The 22,788-nt window shown below is 41.2% G+C and overlaps 1 protein-coding gene across 4 annotated transcripts in view; it reads left to right on the top strand.

Annotated features, from left to right (window-relative positions):
- The window catches only part of LOC128653763 (ABC-type organic anion transporter ABCA8), a 752,731-nt gene that overhangs the window by 460,383 nt on the left and 269,560 nt on the right, over window positions 1–22,788 (top strand). For all 4 annotated transcript variants that reach the window (XM_053707247.1, XM_053707265.1, XM_053707256.1 and 1 more), the window contains one exon: window positions 9,272–9,385. In XM_053707247.1, the coding sequence (XP_053563222.1) occupies window positions 9,272–9,385 (114 nt within the window). The remainder of the gene's footprint in view (window positions 1–9,271; window positions 9,386–22,788) is intronic.

The following is a 22,788-nucleotide window of genomic DNA, read 5'->3' on the forward strand; positions in this document are numbered from 1 at the left end:
GTCCTAATAGGACAAATAAAAGGACTGGAAGAAATGGATCAGAGAGAGGACAAACTTCTAGACATGTTAAGAAATGGCCACCCAGATTATCACCACAGAGACTAAGACAAAATGAATGACAAATTAAATGCTTTAAATGTCAGGAACTTAGACATTTTGCACGTAACTCTCTGCAGATTGAAGAAACCATGAAACGCAGTATTAGAACCAGGAATAGACATGATACTGTACTGACTTGCAGTAAGCTATTTTTATGGACCATTTAAGAACTGTGCAGGTTGAAGATAAGAGTGTGGAAGCACTCCTTGATTCTGGAAGTGAGGTTACTTTAATAAAAAGTTTTTTACTTAAACCTGAAATATTAGATACAGTACAAGAGGTAGATGTTATTACAAATACTGTAATGGTTAAATGTTGTGTAGGTGCAGTACCTATTTTTGCCTATGATATGATTATAAGCAGAGACTTCCCTTACTTCCATCAAATATGGGAAAAATCCCTAGGAAGTCAGGAAATGTACTCAGGGGAAGGACAGGAGGTACCAGAAATAGATAAATGTTCTCCTTTTTTTAATGTTTACTTGGAGACAGACAGTGAAAAAGGTTATTTCAAGTATGCCTAGGTAATTAGGATGAGCTCCCAGAAATGATTGATACTCCTATAAGAGACTTACAGTTTCAGGACCTGGAAATCAGTCCTGGTAATTTTTATACTGCTCAGTGGGAAGACCCAAGTTTAACAGCTGCAAGGGAAAATGTAATGATGATAGAAGGAACTATAACTGCTCCTAATAAACCTTTTTGTTATAACTATTTTAAAGTAAGCATGATTTGAGTAGATAAAAGGGGTGGAACAGTTTTTGGTTCCCAAATCTCACAGAAATATTGTCCTAAAGCTTGCTCATAGTCATGTGTTGGGGGGCAACTTGGGATTGAGAAAACCAGGGAGAGAGTACTTGAAAGGTTTTATTGGCTAGGTATTTTTTTCCGCAATAGAGAGATTTTGTAAATCCTATACAGAATGTCAGCAGAAAGCTCCATGTAATTTTTTTTAACCCATTAGTACCTCTACCCATTATAGAAATTCCTTTTGAGCATTTTGCGATGGATTTAGTGGGGTCATTGCCTAAATCCGCTAGTGGAGCATCAATATATCTTAGTTATATTAAATTATCCTGAAGTACTACCTTTATGAAATACCTCTTCCAAAACTATTTCAAAAAAGTTGATGATGATGTTAAGCAGGGTGGCCATACAAAAAGAGATTCTTACAGACCAAGGGACCCCTTTTATGTCAAATGTAATTAAATAATTGTGTTAACGTCTTAAAAGTAAGCAGCTTAGAATGTACATAACCCCCAAACTGACAGGCTGGTTGAGAGGTTTAATAAAACACTGAAGGCTATTTTGTGTAAAATGATCGACAAAGATGGAAGGGATTGTGATTGTTTGTTGCCGTACTTTATATTCTTTATTAGAAAAGTCCCTTAATCTTTCACAAGGTTTTCCCCTTTTTAGTTATTATATGGTAGACATCCCAGGGCTATATTAAATATTGCTAGAGACATGGGAGCAGGAACACACTCCTCACCGCAGTGTTATAGAACAAGAGCAAAAGTGATTGGAAGCCATAATGCTAGTGGTAAGGGAAAATATGGAAAAAGCATAGAAGGCTTAGGAAGGCTTAGGGAGGCTTAGGAAGTAAGTTACAATAGGAATGCATGGCTAAGGGTCTTCCAACACGGGGTTCTTGTACCGATCCCTACAGTTGAACGTAAGTTCCTTGCAGCCTAGCAAAGATCATATGAAATTGTTGAGCAGGTTAATGAGGTAAATTATAAAGTTAGAAGTCAGAACAAATTTATCACATAAATGTACTAAAAACCTATGTAGAAATAGAGGTTTTAATGATGGTACAAAAGAAACCTACTTACAAAATAATAAAGAAATAACCAGACTCATCAGTAGCTGATCCCAGTTCAAGTAAAACACATTATTAAACATGAAATAATTATTGAGCTAGGTAAAAAAAGATTAACTTGAAGCCTTGCAGAATACCAGAGGTTAGAAGAGAGGCAGTTAATGCAGAAGTAAGGAAGATGCTAGACTTAGGAGTAATTGAAATATCACAGAGTGGAGGAAGTAATGCCATTGTTCTAGTGCCCTAGCCAAATGGTGAAATTTGATTCTGTAATGATTTCTCTTGTAAGGTGTATCCAGTCCACGGATCATCCATTACTTGTGGGATATTCTCATTCCCAACAGGAAGTTGCAAGAGGACACCCACAGCAGAGCTGTAATATAGCTCCTCCCCTAACTGTCATAGCCAGTCATTCTCTTGCAACTCTCAACAAGCTAGGACGTTGTAGGAGAGAGTGGTTAAATATAGCTAGTTTATTTTCTTCAATCAAAAGTTTGTTATTTTTAAATAGTACCGGAGTTGTGCTATTTTATCTCAGGCAGTAAATAGAAGAAGAATCTGCCTGAGGTTTCTATGATCTTAGCAGGTTGTAACTAAGATCCATTGCTGTTCTTACATATGTCTGAGGGGATTACACAGATGAGGTAAAACTTCAGCGAGAGAATGGCGTGCAGTTTATTCTACTATCAGGCATGTGCAGTTATAATTTTTTCTAGAGATGGAAAACACTAGAAAATGCTGCTGATACCGGACTAATGTAAGTTAAGCCTGAATACAGTGATTTAATAATGACTGGTATCATGCTTACTCCCAGGGGTAATACCCTTATGATATTGCAATATAAAACGTTTGCTGGCATGTTTAATCGTTTGTATATATGCTTTGGTGATAAAACTTTATTGGGGCCTAGTTTTTTTCCACATGGCTGGCTTAAATTTAAACTAGAAACAGTTTCCTGAGGCTTTCCACTGTATAAAAGTTACAGTTGGTTCAGTTAAAATTACAAACTGTGACATCCAGCTTCCCTCAAAGGCCCTCTGAATGCTATAGGACATCTCTAAAGGGCCCAAAGGCTTTCCAAAGTCATTTATTGGGGAAGGTAGGGCCACAGCTTGCTGTGGTAGTTGGTTGTGACTGTTAAAAAACGTCTATTTCGTTTTTTTGATCCGTTTTTTTAACTAAGGGGTTAATCATCCATTTGCAAGTGGGTGCAATGCTCTGTTAGCCTATTATACACACTGTAAAAATTTCGTTTGATTTACTGCATTTTTTCACTGTTTTTCAAATTCTGACAAAATTTGTTTCTCTTAAAGGCACAGTACCGTTTTTTATATTTGCTTGTTAACTTGATTTAAAGTGTTTTCCAAGCTTGCTAGTCTCATTGCTAGTCTGTATAAACATGTCTGACATAGAAGAAACTCCTTGTTTATTATGTTTAAAAGCCATGGTGGAACCCCCTCTTAGAATGTGTACCAAATGTACTGATTTCATTGTATGCAATAAAGATAATTTTCTGTCTTTAAAAATTTTTATCACCAGAGGAATCTGACGAGGGGGAAGTTATGCCGACTAACTTTCCCCACGTGTCAGACCCTTTGACTCCCGCTTAAGGGACTCACGCTCAAATGGCGCCAAGTACATCTAGGGCGCCCATAGCGTTTACTTTACAAGACATGGCGGCAGTCAGGGATAATACACTGTCAGCGGTATTAGCCAGACTACCTGAACTTAAAGGTAAGCAAGATAGCTCTGGGGTGAGACAAAATGCAGAGCATACTAACGCTTTAAGAACCCTGTCTGATACTGCCTCACAATATGCAGAAGCTGAGGAAAGAGAGCTTCAGTCAGTGGGTGATGTTAATGACTCAGGAAAGATACCTGATTCTAATATTTCTACATTTAAATTTAAGCTTGAACACCTCCGCGTTTTAGCTGCTCTGAATGACTGTGATACCATTGCAGTGCCAGAGAAATTGTGTAGACTGGATAAATACTTTGCAGTGCCGGTGTGTACTGATGTTTTTCCAAATACCTAAAAGGTTTACAGAAATTAATAATAAGGAATGGGATAGACCAGGTGTGCCATTCTCTTCCCCTCCTATTTTTAGAAAAATGTTTCCAATAGATGCCACCACACGGGACTTATGGCAGACAGTCCCTAAGGTGGAGGGAGCAGTTTCTACTCTAGTAAAGCGTACTACTATATTTATTCAACAAGGTTTTATCCTACAGCCCCTTGCATGCATTGCCCCTGTCACTGCTGCTGCGGCGTACTGGTTTGAGTCTCTGGAAGAGGCTTTACAGGTAGCTACTCCATTGGATGACATACTTGGCAAACTTAGAGCACTTAAGCTAGCCAATTCTTTTATTCTGATGCCATTGTTCATTTGACTAAACTAATGGCTAAGAATTCTGGTTTTGCTATACAGGCACGCAGAGCGCTATGGCTTAGATCATGGTCAGCTGACGTGACTTCAAAATCTAAGCTACTTAACATTCCCTTCAAGGGGCAGACCCTATTCGGGCCTGGTTTGAAGGAGATTATTGCTGATATCACTGGAGGAAAAGGTCACGCCCTTCCTCAGGACAGGTCCAAATCTAGGGCCAAACAGTCTAATTTTCGTGCCTTTCGAAACTTCAAGGCAGGTGCGGCATCAACTTCCTCTAATGCTAAACAAGAGGGATCTTTTGCTCGATCCAAGACGGTCTGGAGACCAATCCAGACCTGAAAAAAAAAAAAGTAAGCAGGCCAAAAAGTGTGCTGCTGCCTCTAAGACAGCATGAAGGAACGGCCCCCTATCCGGTAACGGATCTAGTAGGGGGCAGACATTCACTCTTCGCCCAGGCGTGGGCAAGAGATGTTCAGGATCACTGGGCATTGGAAATTATATCCCAGTGATATCTCCTGGACTTCAAAGCTTCCCCCCCCCAAAAGGGAGATTTCACCTTTCACAATTATCTGCAAACCAGATAAAGAGAGAGGCATTCTTACACTGTGTACGAGACCTCCTAGTTATGGGAGTGATCCATCCAGTTCCAAAGGAGGAACAGGGACAGGGTTTTTGCTCAAATCTGTTTGTGGTTCCCAAAAAAAGAGGGAACCTTCAGACCAATTTTGGATCTAAATATCTTAAACAAATTCCTCAAAGTTCCATCATTCAAGATGGAAACTATTCGTACCATCCTACCAATGATCCAGGAGGGTCAATATATGACTACAGTGGATCTAAAGGATGCTTATCTTCACATACCGATACACAAAGATCATCATCGGTTTCTCAGGTTTGCCTTTCTAGACAGGCATTACCAGTTTGTAGCTCTTCCCTTTGGATTAGCTACAGCCCCAAGAATCTTTACAAAGGTTCTAGGGTCGCTTCTGGCAGTCGTAAGGCCGCGGGGCATAGCAGTAGCCCCTTATTTAGACGACATCCTGATACAGGCATCAAACTTCCAAATTGCCAAGTCTCATACGGACGTAGTACTGGCATTTCTGAGGTCGCATGGGTGGAAAGTGAACGAGGAAAAGAGTTCTCTATCCCCACTCACAAGAGTTTCCTTTCTAGGGACTCTGATAGATTCTGTAGAAATGAAAATTTACCTGACGGAGTCCAGGTTATCAAAGCTTCTAAATTCCTGCCTGGTTCTTCATTCCATTCCGTGCCCTTCGGTGGCTCAGTGTATGGAAGTAATCGGCTTAATGGTAGCGGCAATGGACATAGTGCCGTTTGCACGCTTACATCTCAGACCGCTGCAACTATGCATGCTCAGTCAGTGGAACGGGGATTACACAGATTTGTCCCCTCAACTGAATCTGGACCAAGAGACCAGGGATTCTCTTCTCTGGTAGCTATCTCGGGTCCATCTGTCCAAAGGTATGACCTTTTGCAGGCCAGATTGGACAATTGTAACAACAGATGCCAGCCTTCTAGGTTGGGGTGCAGTCTGGAATTCCCTGAAGGCTCAGGGATCGTGGACTCAGGAGGAGTCTCTCCTTCCAATAAATATTCTGGAACTAAGAGCGATATTCAATGCTCTTCAGGCTTGGCCTCAGTTAGCAACTCTGAGGTACATCAGATTTCAGTCGGACAACATCACGACTGTAGCTTACATCAACTATCAAGGGGGAACAAGAAGTTCCCTAGCGATGTTAGAAGTTTCAAAAATAATTCGCTGGGCAGAGATTCACTCTTGCCACCTATCAGCTATCGATATCCCAGGTGTAGAGAACTGGGAGGCGGATTTTCTAAGTCGTCAGACTTTTCATCCGGGAGAGTGGGAACTCCATCCGGAGGTTTTTGCACAACTGATTCATCGTTGGGGCAAACCAGAACTGGATCTCATGGCATCTCGCCAGAACGCCAAGCTTCCTTGTTACGGATCCAGGTCCAGGGATCCCAAGGCGACACTGATAGATGCTCTAGCAGCGCCCTGGTCTTTCAACCTGGCTTATGTGTTTCCACCGTTTCCTCTGCTCCCTCGATTGATTGCCAAGATCAAGCAGGAGAGAGCATTGGTGATTCTGATAGCACCTGCGTGGCCACGCAGGACCTGGTATGCAGATCTAGTGGACATGTCATCCTTTCCACCATGTTCTCTGCCTCTGAGACAGGACCTTCTACTTCAGGGTCCTTTCAACCATCCAAATCTAATTTCTCTGAGGCTGACTGCCTGGATATTGAACGCTTGATTTTATCAAAGCGTGGCTTCTCCGAGTCAGTTATTGATACCTTAATACAGGCACGAAAGCCTGTCACCAGGAAAATTTAACATAGGATATGGCGTAAATATCTTTATTGGTGTGAATCCAAGGGTTACTCATGGAGTAAGGTCAGGATTCCCAGGATATTATCTTTTCTCCAAGAAGGTTTGTAAAAAGGATTGTCAGCTAGTTCCTTAAAGGGACAGATTTCTGCTCTGTCTATTCTTTTGCACAAGCATCTGGCAGATGTTCCAGACGTTCAGGCATTTTGTCAGGCTTTAGTTAGAATCAAGCCTGTGTTTAAACCTGTTGCTCCACCATGGAGCTTAAATTTGGTTCTTAAGGTTCTTCAAGGAGTTACATTTGAACCTCTTCATTCCATAGATATCAAACTTTTATCTTGGAAAGTTCTGTTTTTGGTAGCTATTTCCTCGGCTCGTAGAGTCTCTGAGCTATCTGCCTTATAATGTGATTCTCCTTATCTGATTTTTCATACGGATAAGGTAGTCCTGCGTACCAAACCTGGGTTCTTACCTAAGGTGGTATCTAACAAGAATATCAATCAAGAGATTGTTGTTCCATCCTTGTGTCCTAATCCTTCTTCGAAGAAGGAACGTCTATTACACAATCTGGACGTGGTCCATGCTTTAAAGTTTTACTTACAAGCTACTAAAGATTTTCGTCAAACATCTGCTTTGTTTGTTGTCTACTCTGGACAGAGGAGAGGTCAAAAGGCTTCGGCAACCTCTCTTTCTTTTTGGCTAAGAAGCATAATCCGCTTAGCCTATGAGACTGCTGGACAGCAGCCTCCTGAAAGGATTACAGCTCATTCCACTAGAGCTGTGGCTTTCCACTTGGGCCTTTAAAAATGAGGCTTCTGTTGAGCAGATTTGCAAGGCGGCGACTTGGTCTTCGCTTCATACTTTTTCAAAATTTTACAAATTTTATACTTTTGCTTCTTCGGAGGCTATATTTGGGAGAAAGGTTTTACAGGCATTGGTTCCTTCCATTTAAGTACCTGCCTTGTCCCTCCCTTCATCCGTGTACTTTAGCTTTGGTATTGGTATCCCACAAGTAATGGATGATCCGTGGACTGGATACACCTAACAAGAGAAAACACAATTTATGCTTACCTGATAAATGTATTTCTCTTGTGGTGTATCCAGTCCACGGCCCGCCCTGTCATTTTAAGGCAGGTAATTTTTAAATTTAAACTACAGTAACCACTGCACCCTATGGTTCCTCCTTTCTCGGCTTGTTTTCGGTCGAATGACTGGCTATGACAGTTAGGGGAGGAGCTATATTACAGCTCTGCTGTGGGTGTCCTCTTGCAACTTCCTGTTGGGAATGAGAATATCCCACAAGTAATGGATGATCCGTGGACTGGATACACCACAAGAGAAATACATTTATCAGGTAAGCATAAATTGTGTTTTTCGTAATTTGAATGAAATGCTTACCCTATGCTTCGGATTGATGAATTAATAGAGAGATTAGGGGGCTCCAGATATTTAAGTACTTTAGATTTGATTAAAGGTTACTGGCAGGTTCCCCTGACTGAAAGGGCAAAGGAAAAAAAACTATTTCTACACCTGAAGGTTTATTCCAGTATTAAGTGTTACCATTTGGGTTGCCTGGTGCCCCAGCTACTTATCAGCGTATGATGGATAGGATACTTAGGCCTCATAGAGAATATGCTGCTAACTACCTTGATGTCGGGCAATAGTAGATTCTATTCAGGCTGCTGGCCCAATTGCCAACCTTTCTAAGTGTTTTTTTTAGGATTGGAATTGGTTGAATATTTGGGTTATACTATTGGAAGGAGACTTGTTAAACCACAAAAAGGCAAAATAGAGGCATTTCTGGTTGGTCCCACCCTGTAACAAAGAAACAAGTAAGAACATTTTTAGGTTTTATAGGGTATTACCAAAGATTCATACCTAAGTTTGCTACAATTGCTAATCCTTTAACAGAGCTATCCAAGTCAAAAAGTTCAGTGATGGTAAAGTGGAACACTGAGGCAGAGCAGGCATTTAATGTCTTGAAGATCATATTTTGTAATGACCAAGTTTTAGTCACTCCAGATTTCACAAAATAATTTGTGCTACAGACTGATGCATCTGGTGTAGGTATAGGAGCAGTACTATATTATAGCCCTTTCCATTCAAACACCTTGTCACATAGCATATACCTTTAAACCCTTATAAAAAAAAATTCTTAAAATGTATGTGAATATTTTTTTCAAAAAGTCTATATATGAGTGTAACTGTTTATACTAGTGTATTAATGTTGTGTCGTTGTGCACATTTCCCCTTAGCCTTTACATGAGGACGTCACTCGTGCTAACCTGATGAGCATTAATGATGATGCGAACGCATTTACTTTGTAGTATGAGCGAAAGTTAATAGCAATATGGCACACGCTCTAACTTTAGTGCACCACTTGTGATCTAGCCCATAATGTACTTGGACACCTGTCAATAGTAACTAGCCTCCATGCGACACCATTGTTGTATAGACTGTCAGTTTTTGTTGTCAATAAGTTCTATAAATTGTTATCTGTTGGTGACCATTTCTAAATGCTAATTTTTTAAATAAAATAACATCTTAAAAACTAAATATTTTTTTCTTACTATAAACAATTTTCTTTCAGATTTTCTGTATTCTTGTTTATGGTGTTGCAATGGTCCTATACATTTATATCATCGCTTTTATTTTTGGGAGAGGAAAAAGCCATAACGATGGATGGTCATTTTTCTTGGTGATTGTAAGTAACCAGTAAAATAACGTGTCTAAACTTACTGCATGGTATAAGCTTCCAGTCTCAGAATTAAGCAAATTGATAATATAAGTCAATTGGAAACTGTTTTAAAATGGTATGCCCCAAAAATAATTGTTGGGGTTTCAAGACCTTTAAAAAACTATTTTGTTTGCATATTATTAAAGGGGCAATTGAATCTTTGCTGGGTGTAAGATTCTAATTAACAGTTTTTTATTTATTTAGCAGATGTAACAGATTTTGGTTAAATTTTTGTCATACTCATCTGTGAAGTAATAAAATTATTGGATGTGTCATTTTCAATGTATAGCTATGCACGTTGTGCAAATGCACAATTTCTTTCCAGTGGCATGGAGAGTCCACAAATCCATTCAATTACTAGTGGGAATTCAAATCCTGGCCACCAGGGGGAAGAAAAGAACACCCCAGTAGAGCTGTTAAAGCAGAGCTTTCCAAACTTTTCATGTTAGCGACACACTTTTTAGACCTACATCATTTCGCGACACAGTAATTCAGTTGTACTGGCAAACAGGAGGTTAAACTAACTTGTTTTAAGAGATACGGACACAAACATAAATTATATAATAACGAAATGTATTTACAAGTAACAGTAATAATGTGCAAGAATTAAAAAAAAGTTTAATACCACCAATAGCTACTTACTATTTTAATGAGTTGTATGAGGTTGATGGGATGAACACAGTTTCTGAATATTAAAGACACTCGCATTTCATCATCAAGCATTTTTAAGCTTCCACTTCCTATCCATATATCAAGAGCAGGAGCAGCAATGCACTACTGGGAGCTAGCTGCAGAAAAAACCCCCATTGACTTCAGCTCATCGTTTAAGCTGCCACCCTCAGAGTTCTGCGAGTCCGACTGACTACTGCCCGCACTGCAAACACACTGCTGTCCCACTCACTGACTACACATGCAGTCACAAGCCGATTGAGGAGACTACACGTGCAGTCAGGAGACAATTTTCCCACCCTAAGCCGCCAATGGGAATAGTTTCAGTTCCCGTTGAGCTGTGCCAATCGGGTAAGATGATCTGTGACCCACTAGGTATCAAGAGTCAACCATGTGATATGCGTAGCAGGCAGGTGGAAAGTCAAAAACCAAAAAAAAATATTTTTTTAAATGTTACATTAAAAAAACTTGCTGAAGCAGGGACACACCTACACACAGCTGCCGACACACTAATGTGTCACGACACACAGTTTGGAAAGCACTGTGTTAAAGGGACAATCTACACTATAATTTTTATTGTTTAAAAAGATAGATATCACTTTTTTACCCATCCCTTAGTTTTGCATAACCAACACAGTTATATTAATATTTGTTTTACCTCTGTGATTAACTTGTATCTAAGCCTCTGCAGACTGCCCCCTTATTTCAGTGCTTTTGACAGACATGCAGTTTAGCCAATCAGTGTAGACTCCTAAATAATGTTATCTATATGACACAAATGGACTAGTACTGTCTAACTGTGAAAAAACTTTCAAAATGCTCTGAGCTAAGAAGCGGTTTTCAATGGTTTATAAATCAGTGTGAGCCTACCTAGGTTTATCTTTTCAAAAATACCACCAAGGGAACAAAGCAAATTTAATGATAACAGTCAACTGGAAAGTTGTTTAAAATGTCATGCCCTATCTGAATCATTGAAGTTTAATTTTGACTAGACTTTCCCTTTAAGTATCACTCCCCCTTCCCATAACTCATTATTTGCTTAGTACATCGTAGTGGGTGTGTGAAGATGTGTCTGAAGAAGATCAACTATTTAATCCTTTAATGGGTACTTTTCCCTGCAAGCAAGGATTTGGGCTATGCTGTGTCCATGTCAATCTCTTTAGCAGTTGGAAAACGGTGAGGTAGTCCATGCTTACTTTCCAACATTTATGCTATCCCTATATAGAAAACCAGGATTGGTTACTCTGTTTTTTTTCTTTTCTTCAGGTCCCTGTTAGAGGTCATCTGAGTCTTTCATACTTAAGATGTTGCTCCTGCCCTGCTGCTGAAGCTCCAAAGGAAAGTGCTTTTATTCCTTCTAGGTGAGAAGGCCCAAACACTTTTAGGGGTTAATACCTCTTTCATAATGGAGTCTGAGTATTATTATAAATCTCTTCATGGTTGGGATTTATTCAATGGGCAGTAGGTACTGGGACTGTAGGATGTTAATGGCTGTTAGCCAGTGCTGCTGGATGTTAATGGCAGTTAGCCAATGTAGAGTATCTCACAAAAGTGAGTACACCCCTCAAATTTTTGTAAATATTTTATTATATATTTTCATGTGACAACACTGATGAAATGACACTTTGCTACAATGTAAAGTAGTGAGTGTACAGCCTGTATAACAGTGTAAATTTGCTGTCCCCTCAAAATAACTTAACACACAGCCATTAATGTCTAAACCGTTGGCAACAAAAGTGAGTACACCCCTAAGTGAAAATGTCCAAATTGGGCCCAAAGTTTCAATATTTTGTGTGGTCACCATTATTTTTCCAGCACTGCCTTAACCCTCTTGGCCATGGAGTTCACCAGAACTTCACACATTGCCACTGGAGTCCTCTTCCACTCCTCCATGATAACATCACAGAGCTGGTGGATGTTAGAGAACTCTCCCCCACCTTCCATTTGAGGATGCCCCACAGATTCTCATCTTCTTTAGCAAGGCAGTGGTCATCTTGGAGGTGTGTTTGGGGTCGTTATCATGTTGGAATACTGCCCTGTGCCCAGTTTCAGAAGAAAGGGGATCATGCTCTGCTTCAGTATGTCACAGTTCATGTTGGCATTCATAGTTCCCTCAATGAACTGTAGCATCCCAGTGCTGGCAGCAGTCATGCAGGCCCATACCATGACACTCCCTCCACCATGCTTGACTGTATGCAAGTCTTGCATACATGCATAGATGAGGAGTACAAAGTCAAGTGTGTCTTGCATTGCAAGACACACTTGACTTTGTACTCCTCATCTGGTTGCTGCCACACATGCTTGACACCATCTGAACCAAATAAGTTTATCTTGGTCTCATCGGACCACAGGACATTGTTCCAGTAATCCATGTCCTTAGTCTGCTTTTCTTCAGCAAACTGTTTGTGGGATTTTTTGTGCATCATCTTTAGAAGAGGCTTTCTTCTGGGATGACAGTCAAGCAGACCAATTTGATGCAGTGTATGTTGTATGATCTGAGCACTGACAGGCTGACCCACCCCCCAACTCTTTCAACCTCTGCAGCAGTGCAGGCAGCACTCAAAGACAACCTCTGTAAATGACGCTGAGTATGTGCACTCAACTTCGTTGGTCGACCATGGCGAGGCCTAATCTGAGTGGAACCTGACCTGTGAAACCACTGTATGGTCTTGCCCACCGTGCCGCAGCTCATTTTCAGGGTCTTGGCAATCTTCTTATAGCCTAGGCCATCTTTATGTAGAGCAACAATTCTTTTCTCCAACATAGGTGTGTCCGGTCCACGGCGTCATCCTTACTTGTGGGATATTCTCTTCCCCAACAGGAAATGGCAAAGAGCCCAGCAAAGCTGGTCACATGATCCCTCCTAGGCTCCGCCTTCCCCAGTCATTCTCTTTGCCGTTGTACAGGCAACATCTCCACGGAGATGGCTTAGAGTTTTTTAGTGTTTAACTGTAGTTTTTATTATTCAATCAAGAGTTTGTTATTTTAAAATAGTGCTGGTATGTACTATTTACTCTGAAACAGAAAAGAGATGAAGATTTCTGTTTGTAAGAGGAAAATGATTTTAGCAACCGTTACTAAAATCGATGGCTGTTCCACACAGGACTGTTGAGAGGAATTAACTTCAGTTGGGGGAACAGTGAGCAGACTTTTGCTGCTTGAGGTATGACACATTCTAACAAGACGAAGTAATGCTGGAAGCTGTCATTTTCCCTATGGGATCCGGTAAGCCATTTTTATTACAGAAAGAAATAAAGGGCTTCACAAGGGCTTTCTAAGACTGTAGACATTTTCTGGGCTAAATCGATTTATATTTTATACTCCATAGCCTTGAGGAATTATTTTAATCTTGGGAATTATGTATTGGTCACCTTATTCTCTAGGGGCTTTCCCTAATCATAGGCAGAGTCTCATTTTCGCGCCTGTATTGCGCACTTGTTTTTGAGAAGCATGACATGCAGATGCATGTGTGAGGAGCTCTGATACATAGAAAAGACTTTCTGAAGGCGTCATTTGGTATCGTATTCCCCTTTGGGCTTGGTTGGGTCTCAGCAAAGCAGATACCAGGGACTGTAAAGGGGTTAAATATAAAAACGGCTCCGGTTCCGTTATTTTAAGGGTTAAAGCTTCCAAATTTGGTGTGCAATACTTTTAAGGCTTTAAGACACTGTGGTGAAATTTTGGTGAATTTTGAACAATTCCTTCATACTTTTTCGCAATTGCAGTAATAAAGTGTGTTCAGTTTAAAATTTAAAGTGACAGTAACGATTTATTTTAAAACGTTTTTTGTACTTTGTTATCAAGTTTTTGCCTGTTTAACATGTCTGAACTACCAGATAGACTGTGTTCTGAATGTGGGGAAGCCAAGGTTCCTTCTCATTTAAATAGATGTGATTTATGTGACACAAAATTTAGAGAAAATGATGCCCAAGATGATTCCTCAAGTGAGGGGAGTAAGCATGGTACTGCATCATCCCCTCCTTCGTCTACACCAGTCTTGCCCACACAGGAGGCCCCTAGTACATCTAGCGCGCCAATACTCCTTACTATGCAACAATTAACGGCTGTAATGGATAATTCTATCAAAAAATTTTAGCCAAAATGCCCACTTATCAGCGAAAGCGCGACTGCTCTGTTTTAGAAAATACTGAAGAGCATGAGGACGCTGATGATATTGGTTCCGAAGGGCCCCTACACCAATCTGAGGGGGCCAGGGAGGTTTTGTCTGAGGGAGAAATTTCAGATTCAGGGAAAATTTCTCAACAAGCTGAACCTGATGTGATTACATTTAAATTTAAATTGGAACATCTCCGCGCTCTGCTTAAGGAGGTGTTATCCACTCTGGATGATTGTGAGAATTTGGTCATTCCAGAGAAACTATGTAAAATGGACAAGTTCCTAGAGGTCCCGGGGCCCCCCAAAGCTTTTCCTATACCCAAGCGGGTGGCGGACATTGTAAATAAAGAATGGGAAAGGCCCGGTATACCTTTCGTCCCTCCCCCCATATTTAAAAAATTGTTTCCTATGGTCGACCCCAGAAAGGACTTATGGCAGACAGTCCCTAAGGTCGAGGGGGCGGTTTCTACTCTAAACAAACGCACCACTATACCCATAGAAGATAGTTGTGCTTTCAAAGATCCTATGGATAAAAAATTAGAAGGTTTGCTTAAAAAGATGTTTGTTCAGCAAGGTTACCTTCTACAACCAATTTCATGCATTGTTCCTGTCACTACAGCCGCGTGTTTCTGGTTCGATGAGCTAGAAAAGGCGATCAATAATAATTCTTCTTCTTATGAGGAGATTATGGACAGAATTCGTGCTCTCAAATTGGCTAATTCTTTCACCCTAGACGCCACTTTGCAATTGGCTAGGTTAGCGGCGAAAAATTCTGGTTTTGCTATTGTGGCGCGCAGAGCACTTTGGTTAAAATCTTGGTCAGCGGATGCGTCTTCCAAGAACAAATTGCTTAACATTCCTTTCAAGGGGAAAACGCTGTTTGGCCCTGACTTGAAAGAGATTATCTCTGATATCACTGGGGGCAAGGGCCACGCCCTTCCTCAGGATAGGTTTTTCAAGGCCAAAAATAAACCTAATTTTCGTCCCTTTCGCAGAAACGGACCAGCCCCAAGTGCTACGTCCTCTAAGCAAGAGGGTAATACTTCTCAAGCCAAGCCAGCCTGGAGACCAATGCAAGGCTGGAACAAAGGAAAGCAGGCCAAGAAACCTGCCACTGCTACCAAGACAGCATGAGATGTTGGCCCCCGATCCGGGACCGGATCTGGTGGGGGGCAGACTCTCTCTCTTCGCTCAGGCTTGGGCAAGAGATGTTCTGGATCCTTGGGCACTAGAAATAGTCTCCCAAGGTTATCTTCTGGAATTCAAGGGGCTTCCCCCAAGGGGGAGGTTCCACAGGTCTCAATTGTCTTCAGACCACATAAAAAAACAGGCATTCTTACATTGTGTAGAAGACCTGTTAAAAATGGGAGTGATTCATCCTGTTCCATTAGGAGAACAAGGGATGGGGTTCTACTCCAATCTGTTCGTAGTTCCCAAAAAAGAGGGAACATTCAGACCAATCTTAGATCTCAAGATCCTAAACAAGTTTCTCAAGGTTCCATCGTTCAAAATGGAAACCATTCGAACTATTCTTCCTTCCATCCAGGAAGGTCAATTCATGACCACGGTGGATTTAAAGGATGCGTATCTACATATTCCTATCCACAAGGAACATCATCGGTTCCTAAGGTTCGCATTCCTGGACAAGCATTACCAGTTTGTGGCACTTCCGTTCGGATTAGCCACTGCTCCAAGGATTTTCACAAAGGTACTAGGGTCCCTTCTAGCGGTGCTAAGACCAAGGGGCATTGCAGTAGTACCTTACTTGGACGACATTCTGATTCAAGCATCGTCCCTTCCTCAAGCAAAGGCTCACACGGACACGGTCCTGGCCTTTCTCAGATCTCACGGGTGGAAAGTGAACGTAGAAAAAAGTTCTCTGTCTCCGTCAACAAGGGTTCCCTTCTTGGGAACAATAATAGACTCCTTAGAAATGAGGATTTTTCTGACAGAGGCCAGAAAATCAAAACTTCTGAACTCTTGTCAAATACTTCATTCTGTTCCTCTTCCTTCCATAGCGCAGTGCATGGAAGTAATAGGTTTGATGGTAGCGGCAATGGACATAGTTCCTTTTGCGCGCATTCATCTAAGACCATTACAACTGTGCATGCTCAGTCAGTGGAATGGGGACTATACAGACTTGTCTCCGACGATACAAGTAAATCAGAGGACCAGAGATTCACTCCGTTGGTGGCTGTCCCTGGACAACCTGTCACAGGGGATGAGCTTCCGCAGACCAGAGTGGGTCATTGTCACGACCGACGCCAGTCTGGTGGGCTGGGGCGCGGTCTGGGGACCCCTGAAAGCTCAGGGTCTTTGGTCTCGGGAAGAATCTCTTCTACCGATAAATATTCTGGAACTGAGAGCGATACTCAATGCTCTCAAGGCTTGGCCTCAGCTAGCAAAGGCCAAGTTCATACGGTTTCAATCAGACAACATGACGACTGTTGCGTACATCAACCATCAGGGGGGAACAAGGAGTTCCCTGGCGATGGAAGAAGTGACCAAAATCATTCAATGGGCGGAGACTCACTCCTGCCACTTGTCTGCAATCCACATCCCAGGAGTGGAAAATTGGGAAGCGGATTTTCTGAGTCGTCAGACATTTCATCCGGGGGAGTGGGAACTCCATCCGGAAATCTTTGCCCAAATCACTCAATTGTGGGGCATTCCAGACATGGATCTGATGGCCTCTCGTCAGAACTTCAAGGTTCCTTGCTACGGGTCCAGATCCAGGGATCCCAAGGCGACTCTAGTAGATGCACTAGTAGCACCTTGGACCTTCAAACTAGCTTATGTATTCCCGCCGTTTCCTCTCATCCCCAGGCTGGTAGCCAGGATCAATCAGGAGAGAGCATCGGTGATCTTGATAGCTCCTGCGTGGCCACGCAGGACTTGGTATGCAGACCTGGTGAATATGTCATCGGCTCCACCATGGAAGCTACCTTTGAGACGAGACCTTCTTGTTCAAGGTCCGTTCGACCATCCGAATCTGGTCTCACTCCAACTGACTGCTTGGAGATTGAACGCTTGATCTTATCAAAGCGAGGGTTCTCAGATTCTGTCATTGATACTCTTGTTCAGGCCAGAAAGCCTGTAACTAGAAAAATTTACCACAAAATATGGAAAAAATATATCTGTTGGTGTGAATCTAAAGGATTCCCTTGGGACAAGGTAAAAATTCCTAAGATTCTATCCTTCCTTCAAGAAGGTTTGGAGAAAGGATTATCTGCTAGTTCCTTGAAGGGACAGATTTCTGCCTTGTCTGTGTTACTTCACAAAAAACTGGCAGCTGTGCCAGATGTTCAAGCCTTTGTTCAGGCTCTGGTTAGAATCAAGCCTGTTTACAAACCTTTGACTCCTCCTTGGAGTCTCAATTTAGTTCTTTCAGTTCTTCAGGGGGTTCCGTTTGAACCCTTACATTCCGTTGATATTAAGTTATTATCTTGGAAAGTTTTGTTTTTGGTTGCAATTTCTTCTGCTAGAAGAGTTTCAGAACTATCTGCTCTGCAGTGTTCTCCTCCTTATCTGGTGTTCCATGCAGATAAGGTGGTTTTACGTACTAAACCTGGTTTTCTTCCGAAAGTTGTTTCTAACAAAAACATTAACCAGGAGATAGTCGTGCCTTCTTTGTGTCCGAATCCAGTTTCAAAGAAGGAACGTTTGTTGCACAATTTGGATGTTGTTCGTGCTCTAAAATTCTATTTAGATGCTACAAAGGATTTTAGACAAACATCTTCCTTGTTTGTTGTTTATTCTGGTAAAAGGAGAGGTCAAAAAGCAACTTCTACCTCTCTCTCTTTTTGGATTAAAAGCATCATCAGATTGGCTTACGAGACTGCCGGACGGCAGCCTCCTGAAAGAATCACAGCTCATTCCACTAGGGCTGTGGCTTCCACATGGGCCTTCAAGAACGAGGCTTCTGTTGATCAGATATGTAAGGCAGCGACTTGGTCTTCACTGCACACTTTTACTAAATTTTACAAGTTTGATACTTTTGCTTCTTCTGAGGCTATTTTTGGGAGAAAGGTTTTGCAAGCCGTGGTGCCTTCCATCTAGGTGACCTGATTTGCTCCCTCCCTTCATCCGTGTCCTAAAGCTTTGGTATTGGTTCCCACAAGTAAGGATGACGCCGTGGACCGGACACACCTATGTTGGAGAAAACAGAATTTATGTTTACCTGATAAATTACTTTCTCCAACGGTGTGTCCGGTCCACGGCCCGCCCTGGTTTTTTAATCAGGTCTGATAATTTATTTTCTTTAACTACAGTCACCACGGTATCATATGGTTTCTCCTATGCAAATATTCCTCCTTTACGTCGGTCGAATGACTGGGGAAGGCGGAGCCTAGGAGGGATCATGTGACCAGCTTTGCTGGGCTCTTTGCCATTTCCTGTTGGGGAAGAGAATATCCCACAAGTAAGGATGACGCCGTGGACCGGACACACCGTTGGAGAAAGTAATTTATCAGGTAAACATAAATTCTGTTTTTTTCAGATCCTCAAAGAGTTCTTTGCCATGAGGTGCCATGTTGAACTTCCAGTTAAAAGTATGAGAGTGTGAAAGCGATAACACCAAATTTAAGACACCTGCTCTCTATTTACACCTGAGACCTTGTAACACTAACGAGTCACATGACACCGGGGAGGGAAAATGGCTAATTGGGCTAATTTTCTTGCCAACGGTTTAGACATTTATTGCTGCGTGTCAAGTTATTTTGAGCGGTCAGTAAATTTGCACTGTTATACAGCCTGTACACTAATTACTTTACATTATAACAAAGTGTCATTTCTTCAGTGTTGTCACATGAAAAACTATAATAAAATACTTACAAAAATGTGAGGGGTGTACTCACTTTTGTGAGGTACTGTATGTGTGTACAGTCTTTGTGTGAGACACAGACTTTATTTCAAAAGACAGAGCTTAATTTTAAAGGACCTAGAAGGAGGTTCAGTCAATTCCCTCATCATAGGGTCTCTGTACTAGCACAACTGGCAGTGTGGTATACCTGTGTGTACAAAGTCTTTGTGTGGGACACAGACTTTATTTCAGAAGACAGAGATTGATTTTAAAGGACCCAGAAGGAGGTTCAGTCAATTCCCTCATCATAGGGTCTCTGTACTAGTACAGATAGCAGTGTGATATCCCTTTATTTAGCTTAGTATCGTTGCGAGTTTTAGCACAACACTAATAATTTTGGGCTCCATTTTGCCCGATCATTGGGGCTATTAGGATTCCTATGGGTATTATGCCTTTATTTTCTCAGGAAAGCAGTTCTTCTCTCTATGTGGGCCACTGCAGACTTGTCTGACATGTTTGTTAATAATCTGTGATTTGTTTTTACATTTTTGTGGACACATTATCTTTTAACATCATGGCATCCAATTTTTTGTACTATTTAAATTATGATGCAGTTTATTCAGAGCGCTGTAGAGTGCAGGGTCTTTACTGGGGGCGTGGTTTATTCTCCATGCCAGTGATAGTGTGAGCTTCTATCTTCGAAGAGACAGCGTTACAGGTCTGACAGTGTATTTACTCTTTTAGATTACCCCATCTAACGGCAATCGCAATGTTAATTTGTGAGGATAATTGGAGGAACGTAAGTAGATTGTGGCCTCCTATTCAGCGGTTTTTCTCATTGTTTAACCGCTGCTCCTTTGCATCTGATGCCGGTGTTCTGGTAAGAGGGCAAACTTGGGAAAACAGCGAAGGCGATCGTTTGGCACACCTTATATCTCTAGTTCAGAGGCACCTTCCCTTAATTAATGGTACACGTTAGAGTTGTATATAATTTTGGGTATCAGGGCTATCAGAGGTGTTTTTGGCAATGTGTTGTAATAGAGTTTATATCACTAATATCTTTATTAGTGCATTTCTGCCCTAACTGTTTTGGAACCTTTACAGAGTTTCAGACCGGCGGAGGAGGGGTAATGTTTCTTGCCACGGGTCTGTTTTTTGACGCAATCTCATCAACTTTGGTGAGTTGTGAAGAGTGCTTTGCCTATTATTATTATAGAGATATTCTTAATGGGGATACTGTGTTTTATCTACACTCTTTCAGAACAGCTTTATCCTCTGCTCTATCTAGCAGGGTTTCCCATTTAGTTATCTATCACCATTTGGTGGTGGTTATGGGTAATTTCTTGTGCTCTATATTCATATACTGGGTTTTATCTTTTTCCTATATGTTTTATGGTTCTTACCATTGGCATGGTTTATTCCTGTCCGTCTGAAGTTAAAGTACTTTTCAGACTTTTCTATAAGTGGCTTCAGAATTTATCAGTTATCCCTATCTTTCTACGGTGGAATATATGATAGACATGTTATCTGCTTATATTCACTTTGTCTGACGTACATATTATGTCTATGTGTTTTAGGGATATTATCATTTTCTTAATTTCCCCTATCTTTCTGCTGTAGAATGTATTTCTAAAGATTGTTATAAGCTTTATGGCTGCTTACTTTATCTTTTGTCTGCAGTGCATATTTTATATATGTTTTTTAGGGATTTTTAACATTTCTGATTATCCCTACTTTTCTGCAGTTTTAGTTTTTATGGGATTTATTATAAGCAATTGGTCTGCTTATCTTATCCTTTTTTCTGTTTGTACATTTTTTATGTATGCTTTGCGATATTTCATCTACTCATTTTGTCCCTCTCTTTTATCAGTAGAGCATATTTTTGATTTAGCATAAGCATTGAGTCTGCTAATCCGAAAATTTGTTTGCTTTACTTTTACCTCTCCTTTTATGGTAGTGGTATATAAGTATATGTTATAAGCATTAGGTATGCTTATATTTCCTTTGCTGCTACCATACTATATGTCATGCTCAGAGATTGTTCACATTCTTGTGTTTATCCCTCTCTTTAAGTTGAAAGCCTACTGGTGTAGATAAGTGACTTACTGAGCTGCCCCAGATGTCAAAGGTTGGAACTTTTATGTTGTTATTATAAGCAACTCTATGGTACTTATTGCTGGTGTGGTTTCCTATTAGAGGTATTCCCTGACTGGATTAGAAGCAGTATTCTGCTTATCCTCCTTTCATCTCCTTATCGTCTTAAAAAGGGAAATTTCATTTAAATTTTTTGTATCCCTCTCAGCGTATTGTAGAGGTCTGTATTGTGATTTCGTTATAAGCTCTATTTCTGCTTATCTTATCCTTTTGCTCTGATGGAACAGGGATAGGGTTTTATTCTTCCCATTTGTGGTTGCCTAGAAAGAGGGTACCCCTTTTTAGACCCCAAGTGTCTCTACAAATTTCAAATATCCTATCCAAAGAGAACATTTCCAATTTCTGAGGTACCTGGACGATATCCTTTTTCAGGCACCATCCCTTCATTTATTTAGATCCATTCTGATTCTCTGTTGTTGATTCTCCACTCTCCTGGGTGGAAGGTGAACCTGGGTAAGAGTTCCTTGGTATCAATTACCAGGGCATATTTTTTAAGGGATGATTGTAGCCTTGATCTCCATAAGGAATTCTTGTCGGAGGTTAAGAATCCTACCTCATCTACTCTTAAGCATGCTCAGATGATGGAAAGGAGTCCGCTTGGACCTCTCTCAAAAGATAGTCCTAGACTCCAGATGAGAGACTCTCTGTCGTGGGAGATCTCTCAGGATCATCTGTCCAGGACACATACTTACCAAGACCATCTTGGTAGATTGTTTCCTCGGTTGATAGTCTTTCAGACTGGGGAGCAGTTTGGGGTCCTTAAGGGCTCAGGAACTTTGGACTCAGGAGGAGTCTTTCCTTGCTAATATTATCCTTGAGCTGAGAACTATCTTCAATACCTGATAGTTTGGTTTCTTCTGATCTTGGTTCGGTTTATCAGATCCTCATGGAAATACTTACTTTGATGGTGTATTTATCCCCCAGGAAGCAACACAGAGCTCCTTAGCTATAAAGGAGGTGCTTCATTTTCTTTTGTGGGTGGAGTCCCGCTATTGACACTTTTCTGTTTTCCTCATCCCAGGGGTGGACAACTGGAAAGCGGAGTATCTGAGCAGGCAGACTTTTCATTCAGTCGGGATGTTGTGGCTTAATGGTTGTTTCAGTTGCCTTTGATGTAGCAAGTTGATTGTTCGAATCCAGCTATGGTTGCCTAGTCAAAATCTTTAGAGTAGGTCCTTCAGGTGGGGAGTTCCAGAGTTGGTTCGGATGGCTTCTAGTCTATTCAACAAGCTTCACTAGATATGGATCAGGATTGAGGGATCCGCAACCAGCTCTGGTTGACGTCTGGCGGTTCCAGGGGTCTTCGGTCTATTTTCCTTTTTTCTCTGTTTTCCTCTGTTTGCCCTTCTTCCTCGGGTGATTACCCGTATCGATCAGAAGCAGGCTTCTGTGTTGCTGATCACTTTAGCTTGGTTTCACAGAATTCGATTTGCGGACCTGGTAAGGATATTGTCATTTCTCCTGTGAAATTTACCTCTAAAGAACGACATTCATATCTGATTTTTTCTTCATCCAAACATAGATTCTCTGATGCTGACTGTTTGGAGTTTGAACGCCTAGTCTTGTCTAGATGAGGTTTTTCAGAATGAAGTTATTAATATAATGCTTTTGGCTCATAGCCGGCAGCTTG

Source organism: Bombina bombina, chromosome 1, assembly GCF_027579735.1.
Source record: "Bombina bombina isolate aBomBom1 chromosome 1, aBomBom1.pri, whole genome shotgun sequence".
Lineage (NCBI taxonomy): Eukaryota > Metazoa > Chordata > Amphibia > Anura > Bombinatoridae > Bombina > Bombina bombina.